The sequence below is a fragment of the Bradysia coprophila genome (assembly GCF_014529535.1).
Source record: "Bradysia coprophila strain Holo2 chromosome X unlocalized genomic scaffold, BU_Bcop_v1 contig_117, whole genome shotgun sequence".
NCBI lineage: Eukaryota > Metazoa > Arthropoda > Insecta > Diptera > Sciaridae > Bradysia > Bradysia coprophila.
The window spans coordinates 1,537,230-1,560,447 of NW_023503292.1; the positions used below are offsets into that span (position 1 = coordinate 1,537,230).

Genomic DNA, 23,218 nt, shown 5'->3' on the forward strand with positions numbered 1-23,218 from the left:
GTTTTAGCGAATTATAAGAAAATGAAACTACAATCGCTAAACCGAACTGGTGTGCATACGTTATTTTGCACCAGCTGGTCCCATTTGGAATTGTATGTGACCAGCTGGTGCAAAATAACGTATGCACACCAGTTCGGTTTAGCGATTGTACTTCGCGCAGCTCGAAGGGTGAATATTTTTTTATACTTTTTTCTACAAAATTGTTCGAAATGATCATATGAATAAATTAAACATTGTGCGTCGAGATAACTCGAAACTTTTTTTTTTGCCTGAACTGTACTATTGAACACAAGTGTATAATTTACACACAGAAAGTGTTAACTGCACAACACACACTGTGTGTATATATAGCAAAGTTTAATTAGTGTGTGTGTATGTGTGTCAATGACAACACAGCAAGTGTCAGTTGCAAACACTAGAGTATCATTTACAGCTCATCGGGAAATGTGGAAACTCAACTCTGGAAAAATACTGATGATGATGCTGGTGTAGGTGAGTGGTGATGAAAACTACTTCTCAAATCCGATGATTTCATCAGTTTAGCTGGTATATTATCACAGCTCCGTACTGACGAACTGCTGAATGGGGGCGAGTAGGCATTCAATAGAAGTGAATCGTCGGTGATGGCACCCGTTCGAGATGGCGAATTTTCTGCCGACTTTGAGTTTCGATCTTTAGACGGTGGTCGCAACGATTCTAAATAGGTTCGTGTTATGACCGGTGTCGACGGTGATTTGTCCAATTTGGTGGATCGTTCTTTTTTCTGTGACAAAAAGCGATCGTAAAACGTTGATGTGACGGTGGTGTGCCGAATTTCGAATTTATTTGATTTAACTGGTGAATAGTTCGATAAACTGAATGTTAAATTTGGTATGTAGCTGCTGTAATCTTTTGTTTTCGATTCGCCGCTTACGTCGACTGAATTGAAGCTTTGTTTATGGGGTAGGCTCATCGGCAGATCTCTTCTCGTTCTGCTCTCGTACTCCTTTTTGTCGTCTTCTTGTAAACGTCGCCGAGGCGACACATCTCGACTACGGTCTCGGGAGTAGCGTGAAGGCAGGTAATCAGTTTTAGTGAAGTCATACGACATTTTTTTCATCGAATGGATTTCTGTTACGGTATTGCTTCCATAATTTGTTGCATAGCTAACATCCTTTCTGTTGCTGTAGGGAGATTTCGATCGACGTTCGTCTTGACATAATGAATCGATATTTTGTATTGTATTTTTTATGGAAGACAACGTCTCGAATATATCCTTTGTTTCCTTTAAACTGGAATCTGTGTTGCTGTTCAAATAACTGTGGTCGAATTTCGAAATTTTAGGCTCAGACAAAGGAATGTGTAGACCGCCGTAATTGAGAACATCACTGTCAGTCGTTGCGTCCGTTAAACTTTTATCATCACCTTCACTTTTGGCTACTTCATCATCATCTACCATTTTTTCGTCAGAATTGTCTTTCTTATTGTCGTTGAGAGAAGTAGGTTCAGTAGGAACTATTGCATTTATTTTGTCATTATCTGCTTGGAAACTAACTTCAGTTGAACCATCAGCACTGACGGTATAATCAATAACAATTTTCTCTTGATTTTCTGCATTCATCGCTTTGTATACAACAGATGTCGGCACATCGTCGAATGGAGTCGAACTATCCACAATATCATCGTTCACATGAACTAATTCAACTGTTGTCACACTTGCGTCCATTGGGTCACCTTTATCACCAGCCAATTTCTTTTGCAAAATTCTGCACAAAATTTGCGAATTTTCTTCAATTATTTTCGATATTCGATCGGTGTTATTTTTGTCACATCTAGACTCTGGACATGATGTCGGTCGAAATTCTTCCTTGTCCTTCGTGCACTCATCCAATGAGTAAGATTTTTCTTTGATGAAATTTGTTCGATCTGGGAATTCTTTAATGCGAATTGATGAATTGGACGTTGAAATGGGCACATTTTCGTGCATACTGTAAGCTTTGTAATGGACCGTCGACTCATCAACGATTTCGGTCAAAGAGATTTCATTGTTTGCCTCGTCAGCTGTGTATGGAGAACTGGGTATTTTCGCGTTATCTGGACTGATGGGTCTCCCCGAAAATGATTGCGTTAGATCGAGACGCGTAGGTCGTTCGGGAGCATTAACGATTTCAAAATATTCATTCGTGACCCCTTCGTCGTTGACTAGATACTTCTGAAACACACTTTCGTCATTCGATTTCGTGTTAGTTTGGTGAATCGAATCACTCGACGAATATTCGAGGAATGATGACGACGGTGTTCGAAGTGGACTGATGGTAAAATTGCCTAAGTATTTGCTGATGTCGACAATTGGAGATAATTGACTCGTACTGGTGATACCTACAGGATTGTCAATGTGCAACTCTTGTTTGATCAAGATGTCAGAATCATCAAGCATTTGATTACCCAGAGTGTTTACCAATTCTGATGTGCTCTTGATTGTCGTTGCATCAGTTTTATCCAAACGAGGTGAATTTTGTGTTGTAAAAGTGGGCGATAGGGAACGACCGAATAACTCCTCCTGATATTTCTTTGAGTACTTTATTCTCACGCTATCGCACGTATTACTAAACGATTCAGTCATATCCCCCGTTGTCGAGCAACATGCTCCATACAATATGTCGTCATAATTTTTCTTATCAAATTCTAATACACTCAATGGTTCGTTTGCTTCATCAGTTTGATTTATGCTTCTGTCAAATCCATCATTTGCACACGGTTCGATTTCGGCCGGTTCATCATTTTGATCGTAAATTGCTATTACTTCGTCACAACCATTTTCTACGCCATCGTCAGTCTTGTATAGGTTTAAGCTGCGTATACATTCGTCAATATTTGGCTGACCCTCCTTGACATTATACACCAATTTCAATGGACTCGATTCCACTGACGACAAACTGTATTCGAAATTTTCGTCATCGCATAAACTTGTACTGGTACTCGAATTAACATCACTATCTTCACTGTATGACGACGATTCACTTCGTTTCCGCGATTTTGATGGCGTTGATAATGAGGTATCTGAAATACTGCTTTTGATTGATGTGGCACTTGAAGATTTCTTCGGAGAATAATTCTCATAATTCGATTGACTTTCTAAGCTGTCCAGTGCAACCATTTTCTTTGGTTTCTTTTTGTCGCTGATGTTAGAGTTAGAATCCGTTTCGTCTCGATGCGCTTGTTTGGGTGAAATTTTCATAGCTTTCGATGATATAGACGGCTTCCGTGCGGGTGGTATTGAACCCTGCAGTGGTCCCAATCTTTTTCCTTTGCTCACAATAGCGTTTCGTCCCATTAGATATTGATTCACCGACATAGGATTAGAGCCCGACGAATTGACAGTTTGTTTGGCCGTATTGGTTAATATTATGTGAGCCTGTCGTTGACGTTCCCGCAATTTGTCATACTGTTTCTTCAACAACGATATATCTAAAGCAATTCGATCTTTGCCATCTGACTGTTTACTGGTCGTTGGCAATCCTATTGATCCTCGCCGACCTAAACGTATACCCCAAGCGGCAGTTACTGCTAACTTGGAATCGTCGTCAGAATCGCCATCATCGTCAGATAGAAATATTCTGCGAACAGAAAATGAGACTCAGTACACGAACAAGTGAAAAATATTACGTCGTTCGCGCTTACTTCAGACCACGTTTATCCCTCCATGGTGCTATATTATACAGATGTTTATCTCTGAGCTTTTGTAGTTCTGGTATAGGTCCCAGGTCGACAACTTTCTGAATGAGACCATTCGAATCAAACAAATGACCGTTTAGCAGTTCACCAGAAAGCATTCCCATTTTGCAATAAAAATCATCTGCCGTTTTCGTAGCTAGGATTCGCCTGAAATGAAAATACGAAAAATTGGGTGTAAGGTGTGAAAAATTGGAGCATGTGCCCCCTTACTCTTCTAACAGTCCCCAAATGGCTAACGCAGTCCTTAACAGAATATCACTTCCTTCAATCAGCACCAAATCCCAAACTCTTAGGACGCAATTAATTGGCAAACATGTACAAAATAAGGTTAAAAACCATTGCATTGTGAATACATTGGTTAACGGTGGTTCGAATGAACCTTCAATTAAAAAGCAAAAGTCAAAAAATCTGCAAAATAGACACAAACAACAATAACGCAAATTACCTTCGCCCATCGGTCCTTGTAACTTTTGTAAATGTTTTGCAAGTTTTGGCAGTCTTGCGCTTAGTAAGTCTCGAAACACAGCCATATCTGCTTGCAGTCCACCTGTTACAGTTCAATTTGGTCAATATTTATGTATGTATATTTGGCCGAAGTAGATTTTTCTTTTGTAAATAAGCTTTCCGAATTTCTCGAAGCTTTACCGGGAACTTCGAGAAATGTAAGAACATGCTTTCCTTTTACAAAAGGACTATGGTCTGATTTACCTAGGGAACCATTAAAGTAACCTGCTGGTAGACATCCTTCAATTAAAAATATCATTACTTTCAGCGATTCAACATCCTCCTTATCCATAACTTGTAATATTAAAGCTCCTAACATATTAAATCCCTGAAAGAAAATTACTATGAGCATACTATCGGCATCACACTTCACAGACGATGCCTTACCTGACCTACATGGAAGCATTAAGAGAACAAATTGATATATTAGATAATTTTGAATTGATTCGAATTAATACTGTTACTTACAGTAGCCTACTTCCGGATTCCAACGGGCATAACCAATTAACACTCTTTTCAATTTAGCCTGATTGAGCGATCCAGCGGGACCGGAAAATAAACTAGAGCCAGTTCTATGCAGATCCTTAAACAAAATAAACAATTTAACAATTTCTCCCAGTCATAGGAAGCTGTTGAGTTTAAATTTACTTTAACTATTTGAATACCCAACTCTTCGTTGTCGTCTAGCGATTGATCGCACATACATTTCTGTTGTCCCTTTTCCCAATCAATTTCTTTCAATTGAAAGTGTTGATCAGCCAACGCCAGCCAGAGCTAAATTTTATGTGTGATGAGAACAATTAGTTTATCTGTATCTGTGTGGTGAGACTAACATTATGCATCAGCTCAGAGAGGGGGTTTGGGCTTTTCTTGGCATCGAAACATAAAAAATGATATGCACCTATGCCAACATGTTTATTTTGACGAATTGGATTATGGTCCGCGCCTTCGGCTCAAGATCACAATCACCACTGGTCAAAATAAACATTTGGATACAGGTGCATAATATTTGTTGGCAGAAAAAGCGCACGATCTAGTGCCTGAAAGGCATTTATCACTAGGTGACAGGTGACTAGGTTTCTCAGCTCATTAACGAAATGTAATAGTTATTTTCATCACTTGGATTGAAACCACGAAATTACAGTATTACGTGTGAATTCGTATTCCGAGAGAATAATTTTTGCATAAGTACGTATGATTCGTCGACACGAAGTCACATACATGAAATACACAAACAACAAAACCAAATATAGTAGACACCGTTCAAGGTTGAACTTGAATGTATAGAAGAAGAATGAGAATAAAAACGAAACCGAAAATACGCGATATAAAGCCGAACGAGTTGATCGTTCGATGTGCATCACACTACTCGTTGATACGGAGAGTAAGCTCCGCCTTCGTATCAAATTTCTCTCTTTGACGAATAACATAAACAAACTCCACCATTAAGGGAAAACATCGCCTGGATCCCTAGACATGTTTGCAATGTCTGCTATGAGAGAACTAAAAATGTGTGTTTTCCGATAGCTTTTGACGCGTGATATTCAGTGTTTTCATGGTTTGGCGAGTGTAAAACTCTATTGCGGATACGTATGTAACTCGATGATGAATAATATTTTGGTACACAAAGTGTATATATATATATTGTATCGCGTGACAATGACATATCTAGTGCCTGAAGAAGCATTTATCGCTTAGTTGCACAAACAACTATTTATTATCGTACACAAGTTCACGTTCTGAACGGTAGGCAATTTAAGAATATTAAAATAAAATAAAATAAAAAATCACAGCACCATATAAAAGTGTAATCATTGAATACCTTCCGTCTAAACTCTGGCGGCATACCTCCTGGTAAGCGAGCTACCATTTTCATGGCACGCAGCCATTCATTGAAATCCGATGTTGTTGTGTTTGAGGTAGACATTCCACTTTTTATTACATCATGTTTTGCAGAAACAATTTTACGTTGGTGGAGATGATGGGAAACTCCAAATTTCATACTTTTGATAAAGCAATCAAGGTCCAATTTATTATGTTCGTGAACATGGTCGTTTGACTTTTAAAATTCAGTGCTGAAGTATGAGTACCTGTGTGTATGAGAAAATAATAGGTCAGAGTGTATACCACTATCATTATATATATGAACTTAGAAAGCAGAGGCCAAAGGGAAGTACATTTGACGAGAAAGGGAACAATACTTTTGCTATCTTTTATAATTGATAATTGATGAGAACATTCTCTACACTTGGCGAGGCCTAACTCAGGGCCTATTCTTGGAAAATAATTTTGCTAAATTTCCTAACAATATTATTAAATTCAGGAAAATTTGAGCTAACGAATTTTCTGAAAATAAACCCTGTCTTAGAAGTTCTAATGTTCTTGCAACATCGTCCCAGAATCCAGCTAAGCTATGCTCACGACAAATCAATTCAAATAATGTCTAGTGCACTCTTTCGCGAAAAACGTATTTTATCAGAGCACAAAATGCAGCCCTCAACACAATATTTTACAGTCCATAAACTTTAAAAATATTTGATTTCAGTATATTTAGCTAATCCTTCTGTCACATCTTTTGACAGCTTTTTACGTTTTAGTACGTTTTCTCTCCCAGCAGCAAAAACCCTATCCCAGTACAAAAAGTATATCGAATGCCTCAAATGCATTTAAAAACGAACATTCGTTGAAATACTTTTTTATCACACCAAATCTTTATCATTTTATACAAATATGTTCATCTTTATAATAACACAACATCGGTGATTTGCATGCAATTTAAACAAAACCAAATCAATTGTTCATGTGTTACATTTACATTATGGAAGAGGAATGTCTTATTCTTTATCCAAATTTGTGCACAGCTAACTGTGTTTTTCTTTCTTTGTTTAACAAGTGTAACTTTCTGCAATAAGTCACTAAATAAACATTTCGATAAACTACAAAAATAATTCAAAAATATTGTATTGTGGCTTGCCTACGTCTACGATATGCAAATTTATTAAATTTTTGTGGACGAAAGAGCGACGCAATCTCAATAAACTAAACAGACATCTGAAACAAATTATGATCGGATCTACTACCCTCTCGTTTTCATACGTTTTGTTCATTATTTCATTATTGTTCCTTGACATTAGAGATTTTTTTTTTCATTGTGCAAAAGTCAACCGACAAGAGGACAGCGAATTATAAAACTTGTTCTTCAATTTGTAAATTTTAATTTAATTTTTGTGCTTTATTGTGACTTTGATATCAATTTCTATCAGTATTTTCGAAATTAGTTCAGCTAAATGCAAAGGAGTTGCGTGTTCAAATGTTGGATTTGTTGTATTAAATCAGTAAAAATGTTTTCTGTTTTGATCGTCTACAATCATTGTTTGGAATATTCTGTTTCGAATAGTTAACAATATTATTAACCAAGATGGCTCAGTATGTTTCTCAATTCGTCGGTCCGAAAATCAATAAATTGAAACAACTTTAAACATTTTGTGACCTTAACGCCATAATATCAGCTGTGGCTCAAAATATAAATACAAAAATCAAATTAGAATTTCTTACGTGTAGTCGAATTGACTTCAGACATAATTTTGTCATTTCGCTTGCACGTAAGGTGCGAGTTTTTTTAAAAGGAATTTTAACGTGATCTTATGTGTTTAAAGATTGAATTAATAGCTGATGTGTTATGTGACAATAAAGTCACGAAGCGTCGGAAAATGTTTCAATTTTGGATATTTTTGATCGACAAATCGAGAGACATGAAACCTCTAAAATGTGCAATAACTATTCGGTATAAGTATTACCGCTGTGCATTTTATATGTGATTATGATGGCCAATAATATTGATGATGTCTCTAATATCTGCAAGTTCGAACAAAACGCCTTTACGTTGCAGTTTGTAAATGGATGAATTCCCTAAGATGAAACAACACGCTTTTTACGTTTCTCTTCGTAAATGGAATTGTACAAACGCCTTTATGTTACATTTCGTATAAGGATGAATTCCCAAGGATTGTACAAAAATACTTTACAGTAAAGGCTTTACGTTACATTTCGTAAAAGGATAAATTACTAATTGATAAGATTAACAATAAACAGATTATCATTAAGAAAAAAAAATTAACAAAATGTTTGTTAAATCCTAGCGATTTTTTGATTTTGATTTTTTGGTGAGACTTGGTGACATCACAAAAATTCGCATCACAAAGATCCGCACTGACTTAAAACACCTCTTTGTCTTATTTTGTCATAAATTGTTCACTCCTTTTATTTGATTGCAAAGAAATTTTCAGAACAAACAGAAAGATGCTTTAAAGAGGAGGTATTTCTTGTCTACCTCTTGAATAAAATTTAAACTCATGTGAATACGGCCGCAAAGCTCACAGTAGTTGAAATTTTCTAGATTAAAAGACTTTTTTAGCAAATAAATCTACTGAATTGACCCGATTTGCTCATCAATAAGGTATGCAACTAGTGTGTTTACGGCCCTCGCTTCGCTCTGGCCGCAAAGTTCACACTCGTTGATTTTTTTTCTAGCATAGACAGCAAGAAATCACTCATAGAAGTCTTTTCAGAACAAATCATAGATTATTGATCCATCATTTTCCATTAACGTTAACTTCGTTAGTAATTTCAGTTCTGTCGAAATTACTCCGTATGATAAGGAGACAGAGCCATCACAAATTTCATTCTTAGTCGAATAATTTTTTTTGTTGAGGATTATTCAAGCTATCGAGCAACAAGCAAGTCGAACTTTGATGTGAGACAAAATATTGCGTTGCGTGTTTCTGTCTTTTTTACCTATGCATAAAAAATGCATAAAAATCGACGACATATTTTCATGGTGTGCAATTTTGTCAATATTAATTTTGTTTACGAGATCCCAAAATTGTTTCTTCCCCCGAAGTAATCCATGAATCGTCTGTATTCAATTCTATTTGCATTCAATGCAACACTTTCAAAATGGATCTTATCGATATAATTTTAACATTTAATGAATTTTGTAGGCGGATTAGCTCAAAAAAGACAATTTTTCTTTTAAATAATTGCGCCAATATATTTCGTCTTTAGTTCAAACATTTAAAAAAAAGTCAAAAATGTAAAAACAACTGATTTTGTCATGCAAAAATATAGATAAAAATTGACAAAATTGCCGACCACGAAAATATGTCGTCGATTTATATGCATTTTTTATGCATAGGTAAAAAAGACAGAAACACGCAACGCAATATTTGTCTTACAAGCAAGTCGAACTTTGATGTGAGACAAAATATTGCGTTGCGTGTTTCTGTCTTTTTTACCTATGCATAAAAAATGCATGTAAATCGACGACATATTTTCATGGTCGGCAATTTTGTCAATTTTAATTTTGTTTACGAGATCCCAAAATTGTTTCTTCCCCCGAAGTAATCCATGAATCGTCTGTATTCAATTCTATTTGCATTCAATGCAACACTTTCAAAATGGATCTTATCGATATAATTTTAACATTTAATGAATTTTGTAGGCGGATTAGCTCAAAAAAGACAATTTTTCTTTTAAATAATTACGCCAATATATTTCGTCTTTAGTTCAAACATTTAAAAAAAAGTCAAAAATGTAAAAACAACTGATTTTGTCATGCAAAAATATAGATAAAAATTGACAAAATTGCCGACCACGAAAATATGTCGTCGATTTATATGCATTTTTTATGCATAGGTAAAAAAGACAGAAACACGCAACGCAATATTTGTCTTACAAGCAAGTCGAACTTTGATGTGAGACAAAATATTGCGTTGCGTGTTTCTGTCTTTTTTACCTATGCATAAAAAATGCATGTAAATCGACGACATATTTTCATGGTCGGCAATTTTGTCAATTTTAATTTTGTTTACGAGATCCCAAAATTGTTTCTTCCCCCGAAGTAATCCATGAATCGTCTGTATTCAATTCTATTTGCATTCAATGCAACACTTTCAAAATGGATCTTATCGATATAATTTTAACATTTAATGAATTTTGTAGGCGGATTAGCTCAAAAAAGACAATTTTTCTTTTAAATAATTGCGCCAATATATTTCGTCTTTAGTTCAAACATTTAAAAAAAAGTCAAAAATGTAAAAACAACTGATTTTGTCATGCAAAAATATAGATAAAAATTGACAAAATTGCCGACCACGAAAATATGTCGTCGATTTATATGCATTTTTTATGCATAGGTAAAAAAGACAGAAACACGCAACGCAATATTTGTCTTACAAGCAAGTCGAACTTTGATGTGAGACAAAATATTGCGTTGCGTGTTTCTGTCTTTTTTACCTATGCATAAAAAATGCATGTAAATCGACGACATATTTTCATGGTCGGCAATTTTGTCAATTTTAATTTTGTTTACGAGATCCCAAAATTGTTTCTTCCCCCGAAGTAATCCATGAATCGTCTGTATTCAATTCTATTTGCATTCAATGCAACACTTTCAAAATGGATCTTATCGATATAATTTTAACATTTAATGAATTTTGTAGGCGGATTAGCTCAAAAAAGACAATTTTTCTTTTAAATAATTGCGCCAATATATTTCGTCTTTAGTTCAAACATTTAAAAAAAAGTCAAAAATGTAAAAACAACTGATTTTGTCATGCAAAAATATATATAAAAATTGACAAAATTGCCGACCACGAAAATATGTCGTCGATTTATATGCATTTTTTATGCATAGGTAAAAAAGACAGAAACACGCAACGCAATATTTGTCTTACAAGCAAGTCGAACTTTGATGTGAGACAAAATATTGCGTTGCGTGTTTCTGTCTTTTTTACCTATGCATAAAAAATGCATGTAAATCGACGACATATTTTCATGGTCGGCAATTTTGTCAATTTTAATTTTGTTTACGAGATCCCAAAATTGTTTCTTCCCCCGAAGTAATCCATGAATCGTCTGTATTCAATTCTATTTGCATTCAATGCAACACTTTCAAAATGGATCTTATCGATATAATTTTAACATTTAATGAATTTTGTAGGCGGATTAGCTCAAAAAAGACAATTTTTCTTTTAAATAATTGCGCCAATATATTTCGTCTTTAGTTCAAACATTTAAAAAAAAGTCAAAAATGTAAAAACAACTGATTTTGTCATGCAAAAATATAGATAAAAATTGACAAAATTGCCGACCACGAAAATATGTCGTCGATTTATATGCATTTTTTATGCATAGGTAAAAAAGACAGAAACACGCAACGCAATATTTGTCTTACAAGCAAGTCGAACTTTGATGTGAGACAAAATATTGCGTTGCGTGTTTCTGTCTTTTTTACCTATGCATAAAAAATGCATATAAATCGACGACATATTTTCATGGTCGGCAATTTTGTCAATTTTAATTTTGTTTACGAGATCCCAAAATTGTTTCTTCCCCCGAAGTAATCCATGAATCGTCTGTATTCAATTCTATTTGCATTCAATGCAACACTTTCAAAATGGATCTTATCGATATAATTTTAACATTTAATGAATTTTGTAGGCGGATTAGCTCAAAAAAGACAATTTTTCTTTTAAATAATTGCGCCAATATATTTCGTCTTTAGTTCAAACATTTAAAAAAAAGTCAAAAATGTAAAAACAACTGATTTTGTCATGCAAAAATATAGATAAAAATTGACAAAATTGCCGACCACGAAAATATGTCGTCGATTTATATGCATTTTTTATGCATAGGTAAAAAAGACAGAAACACGCAACGCAATATTTGTCTTACAAGCAAGTCGAACTTTGATGTGAGACAAAATATTGCGTTGCGTGTTTCTGTCTTTTTTACCTATGCATAAAAAATGCATGTAAATCGACGACATATTTTCATGGTCGGCAATTTTGTCAATTTTAATTTTGTTTACGAGATCCCAAAATTGTTTCTTCCCCCGAAGTAATCCATGAATCGTCTGTATTCAATTCTATTTGCATTCAATGCAACACTTTCAAAATGGATCTTATCGATATAATTTTAACATTTAATGAATTTTGTAGGCGGATTAGCTCAAAAAAGACAATTTTTCTTTTAAATAATTGCGCCAATATATTTCGTCTTTAGTTCAAACATTTAAAAAAAAGTCAAAATGGTAAAAACAACTGATTTTGTCATGCAAAAATATAGATAAAAATTGACAAAATTGCCGACCACGAAAATATGTCGTCGATTTATATGCATTTTTTATGCATAGGTAAAAAAGACAGAAACACGCAACGCAATATTTGTCTTACAAGCAAGTCGAACTTTGATGTGAGACAAAATATTGCGTTGCGTGTTTCTGTCTTTTTTACCTATGCATAAAAAATGCATATAAATCGACGACATATTTTCATGGTCGGCAATTTTGTCAATTTTAATTTTGTTTACGAGATCCCAAAATTGTTTCTTCCCCCGAAGTAATCCATGAATCGTCTGTATTCAATTCTATTTGCATTCAATGCAACACTTTCAAAATGGATCTTATCGATATAATTTTAACATTTAATGAATTTTGTAGGCGGATTAGCTCAAAAAAGACAATTTTTCTTTTAAATAATTGCGCCAATATATTTCGTCTTTAGTTCAAACATTTAAAAAAAAGTCAAAAATGTAAAAACAACTGATTTTGTCATGCAAAAATATAGATAAAAATTGACAAAATTGCCGACCACGAAAATATGTCGTCGATTTATATGCATTTTTTATGCATAGGTAAAAAAGACAGAAACACGCAACGCAATATTTGTCTTACAAGCAAGTCGAACTTTGATGTGAGACAAAATATTGCGTTGCGTGTTTCTGTCTTTTTTACCTATGCATAAAAAATGCATATAAATCGACGACATATTTTAGTGGTCGGCAATTTTGTCAATTTTTATCTATATTTTTGCATGACAAAATCAGTTGTTTTTACATTTTTGACTTTTTTTTTTAAATGTTTGAACTAAAGACGAAATATATATTGGCATTTATTCCCTTGACTGAAAGTCATGGGTCTTACGGATGATAAACACTCTAAAATGTTTGTCACAAAATGTTCACTATGATTGAAAATACATGAATGTATGACCAAAAATCTTAAATACAGAAAATGTTTGTCACACTTTGTTCATTCTTTGATAACACGATAACTCGAGTAATTCTCAATGGATTTCCAATTTTTTTTTATTCGACGGGGAATTAAATTCCTGAGGTTAAGTTCGAAGATGGGCTATGATGTACCGATGATCTTAAAGATATTCCCAAAAGAATTTTTGTCTCATTGCTTGATAACACGATAACTTGAGCAATCTTCAACTGAGTTCCAAATTATTTTTTTTATTTGACGAGGAATTAAATTCTTTAGGTTAAGTTCGAAGATAGGCTATAACAGACTGGGGAGCTCGGAGATATTCTCAAAAGAATTTTTGTCTTGTCTCTTGATAACAAGATAACTCGAGTAATTCTTAGTGGATTTCCAAAAACTTTTTTTTATCGAAGAGGAATTCAATTCCTCAGGTCAAGTTTGAAGATGGGCTATAACGGACCGGTGATCTTAAAGATATTCTTAATAGAATTTTTGGCTCGTCGCTTGATTCCACGATAACTTGAATAATCCTAAACGGATTTCCAAAAACTTCTTTTTAATCGACGGGGAATTCAATTCCTCACGTTAAGTTCAAAGATGGGCTATAATAGACCGGAGATCTCTGAGATATTCCCAAAAGAATTTTTGGGTCAACGTTTGATAACTTGAGTATTTCTCAACAGATTTCCAAAACTTTTTTTTAATCGAGAGGAATTAAATTCCTGAGGTTAAGTTTGAAGATGGCCAATAACGGACGAGTCACCTTACAGCAGGTCTTAGAGATATTCCCAAAAGAATTTTCGTCTCGTCGGTCGCTTGATAGCACGATAGCTTGAATAATCCTCAACAAAAAAAATTATTCGACTAAGAATGAAATTTGTGATGGCTCTGTCTCCTTATCATACGGAGTAATTTCGACAGAACTGAAATTACTAACGAAGTTAACGTTAATGGAAAATGATGGATCAATAATCTATGATTTGTTCTGAAAAGACTTCTATGAGTGATTTCTTGCTGTCTATGCTAGAAAAAAAATCAACGAGTGTGAACTTTGCGGCCAGAGCGAAGCGAGGGCCGTAAACACACTAGTTGCATACCTTATTGATGAGCAAATCGGGTCAATTCAGTAGATTTATTTGCTAAAAAAGTCTTTTAATCTAGAAAATTTCAACTACTGTGAGCTTTGCGGCCGTATTCACATGAGTTTAAATTTTATTCAAGAGGTAGACAAGAAATACCTCCTCTTTAAAGCATCTTTCTGTTTGTTCTGAAAATTTCTTTGCAATCAAATAAAAGGAGTGAACAATTTATGACAAAATAAGACAAAGAGGTGTTTTAAGTCAGTGCGGATCTTTGTGATGCGAATTTTTGTGATGTCACCAAATCTCACCAAAAAATCAAAATCAAAAAATCGCTAGGATTTAACAAACATTTTGTTAATTTTTTTTCTTAATGATAATCTGTTTATTGTTAATCTTATCAATTAGTAATTTATCCTTTTACGAAATGTAACGTAAAGCCTTTACTGTAAAGTATTTTTGTACAATCCTTCGGAATTCATCCTTATACGAAATGTAACATAAAGGCGTTTGTACAATTCCATTTACGAAGAGAAACGTAAAAAGCGTGTTGTTTCATCTTAGGGAATTCATCCATTTACAAACTGCAACGTAAAGGCGTTTTGTTCGAACTTGCAGATATTAGAGACATCATCAATATTATTGGCCATCATAATCACATATAAAATGCACAGCGGTAATACTTATACCGAATAGTTATTGCACATTTTAGAGGTTTCATGTCTCTCGATTTGTCGATCAAAAATATCCAAAATTGAAACATTTTCCGACGCTTCGTGACTTTATTGTCACATAACACATCAGCTATTAATTCAATCTTTAAACACATAAGATCACGTTAAAATTCCTTTTAAAAAAACTCGCACCTTACGTGCAAGCGAAATGACAAAATTATGTCTGAAGTCAATTCGACTACACGTAAGAAATTCTAATTTGATTTTTGTATTTATATTTTGAGCCACAGCTGATATTATGGCGTTAAGGTCACAAAATGTTTAAAGTGGTTTCAATTTATTGATTTTCGGACCGACGAATTGAGAAACATACTGAGCCATCTTGGTTAATAATATTGTTAACTATTCGAAACAGAATATTCCAAACAATGATTGTAGACGATCAAAACAGAAAACATTTTTACTGATTTAATACAACAAATCCAACATTTGAACACGCAACTCCTTTGCATTTAGCTGAACTAATTTCGAAAATACTGATAGAAATTGATATCAAAGTCACAATAAAGCACAAAAATTAAATTAAAATTTACAAATTGAAGAACAAGTTTTATAATTCGCTGTCCTCTTGTCGGTTGACTTTTGCACAATGAAAAAAAAAAATCTCTAATGTCAAGGAACAATAATGAAATAATGAACAAAACGTATGAAAACGAGAGGGTAGTAGATCCGATCATAATTTGTTTCAGATGTCTGTTTAGTTTATTGAGATTGCGTCGCTCTTTCGTCCACAAAAATTTAATAAATTTGCATATCGTAGACGTAGGCAAGCCACAATACAATATTTTTGAATTATTTTGTAGTTTATCGAAATGTTTATTTAGTGACTTATTGCAGAAAGTTACACTTGTTAAACAAAGAAAGAAAAACACAGTTAGCTGTGCACAAATTTGGATAAAGAATAAGACATTCCTCTTCCATAATGTAAATGTAACACATGAACAATTGATTTGGTTTTGTTTAAATTGCATGCAAATCACCGATGTTGTGTTATTATAAAGATGAACATATTTGTATAAAATGATAAAGATTTGGTGTGATAAAAAAGTATTTCAACGAATGTTCGTTTTTAAATGCATTTGCGGCATTCGATATACTTTTTGTACTGGGATAGGGTTTTTGCTGCTGGGAGAGAAAACGTACTAAAACGTAAAAAGCTGTCAAAAGATGTGACAGAAGGATTAGCTAAATATACTGAAATCAAATATTTTTAAAGTTTAGGGACTGTATCGATATCGTTTCGTTGTCGTGCGATAGAGCGCCTTTTCAACCACAGACACAAAATTAGATGGTGCAATTTTCACAATACATAAGCTTTTCGCAAAAATTCATATATTACACCAAATCATGGTCATAGATTTAACGGTAACATTAAAAGCTACTCAAGGTCAAGGTAATCGTGTTTTGTGGTAATTTTGAGATCAATCGGTATTTCCCTTTTTTTTGCTTCTCGTTCGAGACCAATTGGAACGGTTAGTGTTTGGGATGTAAATCGAAATTTGGGTAAAATGAAAATTAACGCCAAAATCGAAAATATTGTTCACAATACGACAATATTGGAATATAGAGCTCCATTACGCTAATGTCACAGTAAATTTTAATTTAAAAAAAATTGGCGAGTTATCAATTAAATTACATTCATCGAGCTTAAAATGATTAGGTGTATGTATCGAACATAAAGTGACCGTGACATTTTCGTATAAATTATTTCTTTGTATTATATATTGTAAGTGGAGTTGCTCTCCCTTAAAGCGAACAGAAGTTTTTTTTTTGTACAGATTCATTGAATTATTTATAATTAGTTTAGAACTTTGGTTATTTAAATTTAAAAAAAAATATCTAAAAACACCACTGACACTTTATTATATCTGCTTGTTTCTATATTCAGCTACAACAACGTTACAAGATTATCATCCATAGCCACCTAATTAATGCGATTGTGACTACGAAATCTGATTTAATAATAATCGATATTTTTTCCTTCACACTAAATTCGGGGGTTTTCAATTTGTGAAATAATACTTTATTCAATGAATTCGGTTACCTTTCTGTAGTCCGCTCGATACTATTCGATAGTAGCATTTTCTTTTATTTATACTAAAATTGTTAATCTCGAATTCTTAGAACTTTTTTTTCAGCAGAAAATCATAATTTTTTTCTTTCGATTTCTAAACACAGTCTAAAAGCTTCGAAAGGAAAATTTCTCTTTGAAGGGAAAATGAAGACTGAATATAATGTGCGCGCGAGAGAAACTGAGAATATAATTTTCTACCATGTAAAAAATGAATAACGTCATAGTAATTTTCGTTGTCAATTCGTTTGTTTTCCCCGCGCGAAAACGTAATTTCAAATTTAACCTCAATTTTTTTTTTATACGAAATCTTTAAACGAGCTTTTGAGACAATTTAGGCAATTATTGACATTGATGAAGCAAAGAAAAAAAACGGCAATGTCTCCTTATGCCTAGACCTTTGTCCGTAGACCGTAGTCCGTAGTATCCGTCCAATAAATTCAACCCTTCATGATATCTATTTTCAAATTTTTTATTGTTGATCTGAAATCGACAATGCACGCATTGAGTTCTATGAAAATTGTTTTGTTATCGTGTAATGCGCAAGTAAAAAATTTTCGCATCCCACTCACATGTTGCAAAAGGGATATTGTGATGTCACAAGGCCCATATTATATACTCACGTGAGAGTAAATATAACGGTAAATATAAATATCGCAACATGTTCTCTTTGAGGAACAAATATAAATTACATCAGTGTGTGATATTCGGTATCGAAGCACCTAGCAGAGTAATAGAGGTTTACCCTTGTCCAATAAAGTAGTATTTTAATATACCAATAATACCATCCAGCAGCCTTAATGGTAATTTTGCAATGACATTAAGAAAAAAAGTTGTCGAAATATTCGCGTACTTCGATTAAAGTATTAATTTTTTCTATGGTGCTAGGTGCTTTGTCGGTATCATACAGGTTTTTGATAGCTCCCCGGATCCCACACTTACAGTCGTCTTAAGAGATACAAGCAGAATTTACGTTTATAAATCGAATTCACGCCGTAAGTGTGGTCGAAATTTAAAGTGGAAAGTGCGGAGGTCTTTCTAACGTTGCGTCATTTTCATACAATGAAGCGTTGAAATGTATTTTTCGGTTCAATTTTTCATCGAATCGTTCACTTAAAATTCAAATTTTAGGCACACTTACGACGTGAATTTGGAAGTGTTTTTCGCAAAAGAAGTTCGTTGTTGTTGTAAATTGTACTCAACAACATTAATAGTATATAGGCTGAAGCCCTCGGATACTTTTACTCATCTGGATACGAGATATCAAATTACTTCACTGGTATAGTAATGTACTATTACATGTTTCTGTTTTTCTTAGAGTCGAAAGTGGCTTATTACACATCTAAGGAAAACAAGAACATTGGTTTAGGTTTTAAAAGCATATAAATAATACATAACTAGGGATAAAAAGATGAAAAGTAGAGTTTCCGTGCGAATTTTGTTGATCCGAGGCGAAGCCGAGGTTAAGAAACACACGAAAACTAGACTTTACATTTTAATCCCGAGTTATGTAAGAGGGATTCTTTTGAAAAACCAACTACCGAAATCGAACGCATTTTATGGTGGAATTTTTTATATGTACCTAGAAAGGACTTTGTAGTGGCCGTGAACTGAGTCACTACCCCTACGTTACAAGTGTCGAAATGTCAAATAACATCGCATTCTGTTAGTTCGAACTCTCTCGTTATATTCGGTTAACCGACTGCAAAATTGTAACATTTGAACATGGACTTTTGCGCGGAGAATGGAAATTGTTAAATTTGAACATGGACTTTTGCGCGTAGAATGCAAAATTCTAACATTTGAACAATGCGATGAAATATGGGCACTTGTACGACCATGTACGTTTTGTGTATCTCGAGAAAGAACAGTGTCTCGGTTGAAAACTTTCACTGCACATATTTCAGTATGGATGAATTTTAAGCCCAGTAAGACCTTATTTGGCTCAATAGTACTTGTGACTACCTATCTAATGACACCCCACACGACCCTGTACGGCTCGTGTAACTGGAGAAATTTTTGTAAGAAAAATACAAGTTTTCAGTTTTTGATCACATTTCGCCAGCCACACAAGCTTCGAAGAATTTTTTTGAAAGTGGATTTGGCTTCTAGGGTCGAAGTCCTTTCTAGGCATGTAAGTAAAACTGGAAAATGCGTCCGATTTCGGTAGGCTGTCCCAGTTGTGTCAAATTCTGTATATGTGACTTTTTGGTGGGCTGATGGTGGTAAGGGCGTACTTCGACTTCGCTGCGATATGCTTTTCTGTTTCTGCTTTTCTTTCTTCAGACGTTTTCATCACCTGGGTAAAAAATACACCTTTTTGGTCCTAGTGACAGAATGCACATTTGTTGGCGTCGTTCATAAAGTATGCCATGCGCATGCCAAAATCTATACTTTTTAGATAGGGACAGTAATCAATTAAAAACAAATAAAATCGTTTCACACGAAAGAGAGTAGCACACAAATTTTGGAAAATTTTGTTAGACACACTCATTACAGTTTGTATGATAAGAAAACTAGAAAAAAAAAAACATTTTTATCGAGTTGACCCTCCAGATAATCTGTAACCAGAGAAATGTTAAGTTGGTACTCATGCGGCTAGATAGAAGTAGGAACATGTGAATGACAGCTGGACCCTATATGGAGAAAATTGGTATGAAATTCTGTCGCATTCTCTCCCATAGGTGCCAGCTGTTATTCACATATTCCTACTTCTATCTAGCTGCGTGTGTACCAACTTAACATTTCTCTGTCTGTAACGAATGTGTTTAACGAAATGTGTCTAAATTTTCAAAATGTTCGTGATCAACTCGGAAGTGTCTTAACCTGTTGTTTCAGAACCTTGGTCAGATCATTGAAACTTTCATTTCTAAATTTTGAGCGCAATAATTTATTATGTGAAATTTATATGAGTTGATAATCATAGAAAATTTTTAAAATTGTGAAATATATTCCTTTAAAGAATGGAATTCATACGGAAGAAAGCCGAATCATCTGCCACTTTTTGACGCAAACTTTTTTATTATAATTTTCTTCCTAAAATTTTTCTGGTAAGATTTTTGTTGATAAAACTTTCGCGTACTTTCCTCATCAGTTCTTTTGTAAGTGGATAACAGGACTTGCGTCACACCTCCACTGTAAGTGGTTTTAGGCGATTTCTTTTTTCGACCTTTTTTTGATAGTTTTTGAATTGCGAAATGAGAAATGGTACATGGTAATTGTTTGCTAATTTTGGACTGGTACTCGAAAATCCATCAAAAAATTGTGATCTCCTTCCGTTTTGCGGCAGTGATGCAAATAAAGTCAAAAATAGTTTGAAGTTATACATAATACTTGTATATTTCACTGAATTTTCGTTAACATGGTCACAACAAATATATTTTTAACATAGATTAATAATCAAGTTTATATTTTATTCGTCCACTTCTTCTTCCTCTTTTTTATACTTTTGTAACACTATTCCAAGCTACGGAAAAATTGGATATTGCGATTATAATGTCATTTTTAATGAGAACAGTAATGATATATAATTATTAATAATATGTTGATTAGGTTATCAATATAATTAATTTATATTTTCTCTCCTTTTCTTCAATTAATAGTCATAAATATACATGGTGAGTAGGTTGCGCTAATCTAAAAGCTTCCGGATATGATGACAAAAGCTTTAAAGCAACTAAATAACATCAAATTGGCTAAAGAAAACATTATTTCAGTATGTTTGACATACGTTTTTTTTTTTAAATAATTAATAAATGTGATTTTTTAGCTGAATTTTTTTTTGTTTGCATCAATTTAAGATGAGCAAATATTTGTTATGAAATGTTTCTAATTTTAATATTTTATAGCATATTTCAATTTGATCGATTTTACTTTTTATCGTAAATATAAAGCTTTGAAAAAGCATTCATAAACCATTTAATAACTTGTATAACATAAATACGCACCACGTGACGTGACATCAACTGCATAGAAATGTTACACAAATAACTCAAATGTTTGTTTTGAAATTTAATGAAATCAGCTAAGATCGAAAACGGATTATGTTGCAATTTTACCAAATGCAATACCAAAAAAGTCAAGTTTCCGTCTGTCTCTCTCTATCATTTAAGAAAAATCGTTAAATCTTTTTTTTGAGCTACGCTCATAGAGGTACCTAGAGTATTTATGAGCCGAAATTCGATGAAAAATCACACACCACTGACCAAAATGTACTTTTCTCTTTTGAACCTAACAATCGTACCTGCTTCATGTATCCAATGACATTTTATGTGTGAAACATTTAATTCAATTTAATGTTTTGCAGTCTTAAAATGCATCGAAAATACTATCCCATAATTCAATGCACCATTCTGACAACAAATCATTTAATTCAAAGGATTTGGTTAAACAAACTTCGAATATTTACTGCGACCTTTAAATCCTTCGCGCATAAACAAGTTAACTTGAATTATGTCGAATTCAAGTTACGTTGCTGTCTGTGCACATTCAAGTGGTGATTTTTCATTTTCATTTGTCATTTTGTTCTAATGAGAGGGGCCTTGGCTACGCTTAAAAATGGTTTTCACTCAACAAAAAGTACTCCATGAGAGAGCCAGCTGTCAAACAAACAAAGCAAAAATTGAAAAAATGCAATTTTGCCTCTCACACAGAGTATTTTTTCGGTAAGTGGAAATCAAGCGAATGCCTACAATCACAACTCATGAGAGGTGAATTTGTTTGTATGAAATCGTCATGTTCTCCGGGTTTGTATGAACAGACCATACCTGGTTTATACTTTCATTGAATGCCGACACGGACTGTCAATTTTGTGAAAAATTCCGTGAGTTAGACGAATAACTGTTTAGATTAATGACTGTTGGGTTGGTTTTAGTAAATTTGAAATTCGTGCTTTTGTATGAGCGAAGAAAACCGAAATTCTCTGAGTGATTTCATAATCAATAAACAATTGTGAATGTCTTTTATTGTTGCAGATGATAATAATTGTGCACGTTAGGTACATAGTTTTTTCTTTCCACTTTCTTTTTCCTTTTTTTTTCGTTGTTATGGTTTATACAAAATAAATAAATAAATTTTCAACAACGTAAATTTTTACTAGTAATACTGTAACAATTCATTTTTCGTACTGAACACTTTGTTACTAATTTAAATCCACTCAGTTCCACAAAGCATTAATAGTGACAGTAAAGTAATATAATCCGGCAAAAGATCCACAAACATGTGATAGATGAGCGGAATGATTGAGAGTTTCAAATTGTTAGGCTTTAACAGTTGAAATGGAGAAACATTTATTTGCACGTGAATTTCTGTTCACTGCAGTAGATAGGGTCTTTTTAAATATTACTAATAATAACATTGATCTTGCCAGTCGTACTTCTTTCAATCATTACTATCACTGTTTTGGAGAACTAAGTGGATTGAAATATGCATATAAGGAGTCGTGCATAAGCCAAGTGCCCCGCATTTTTATAAAAATTTTGACCGCCCTAATTTGCCAAAAAAGGATGAGGGAATGGTTGAGTAAAGTAACCGACACACTTCTCTAAACACCCGTATGACATGACCCCAACCGAAAAACTGTTCAGAATTGAAAATATGTAATTTTAAATAATGGAAACAATTTTAACGTTTTATAATGGAGTGCGTAGTTTATATCCCTTTTAAGCGTTGGAGCCCTTAAGTGGCGACGGAAAAAACGTAATTCCGCCTTGAAATTCGAAAAAAAAATCTTTAATTAAGAACACAAAAATTAGCACAATTTTCAGCCAATTGATGAAGAGCTTGAAAGGCTCGAATCGGACGTAATGTGCTTCGGTGGCTCTCATGCCTCACATTCACACATTCATTATTTCAATAGTGTTAATATAATCTTTTAATTTCATTTCAACAACTTTTTTAATTTTTTTTAAAATTTATATTTATGTGTATGTGACTGTGTATGAATAAGATTATAACATACGATTTATACCTTTTTTTCCCGTCAACACAAACACCACTCTTCGATGGAAATTTATTTGCCGTGTATACTAAAAAAAATGGGTGCTAAACTACTAATACGCAAGTTGAA

At 33.7% G+C, this 23,218-nt stretch overlaps 1 protein-coding gene across 1 annotated transcript; it reads right to left on the reverse strand.

The window, feature by feature from the left end:
- Positions 1-208: 208 nt before the first annotated feature.
- LOC119067073 (serine-rich adhesin for platelets) lies at positions 209-17,315 on the reverse strand. Its single transcript, XM_037169805.1, has 9 exons — positions 17,125-17,315; positions 6,041-6,308; positions 4,867-4,992; positions 4,686-4,801; positions 4,423-4,550; positions 4,160-4,261; positions 3,925-4,093; positions 3,661-3,861; positions 209-3,596 (listed from the first exon to the last, which is right to left on the reverse strand). Exons 2-9 carry the CDS (start codon positions 6,218-6,220, stop codon positions 455-457), a joined length of 4,164 nt encoding a protein of 1,387 aa, XP_037025700.1. The 5' UTR covers positions 6,221-6,308; positions 17,125-17,315; the 3' UTR covers positions 209-454.
- Positions 17,316-23,218: the final 5,903 nt, after the last annotated feature.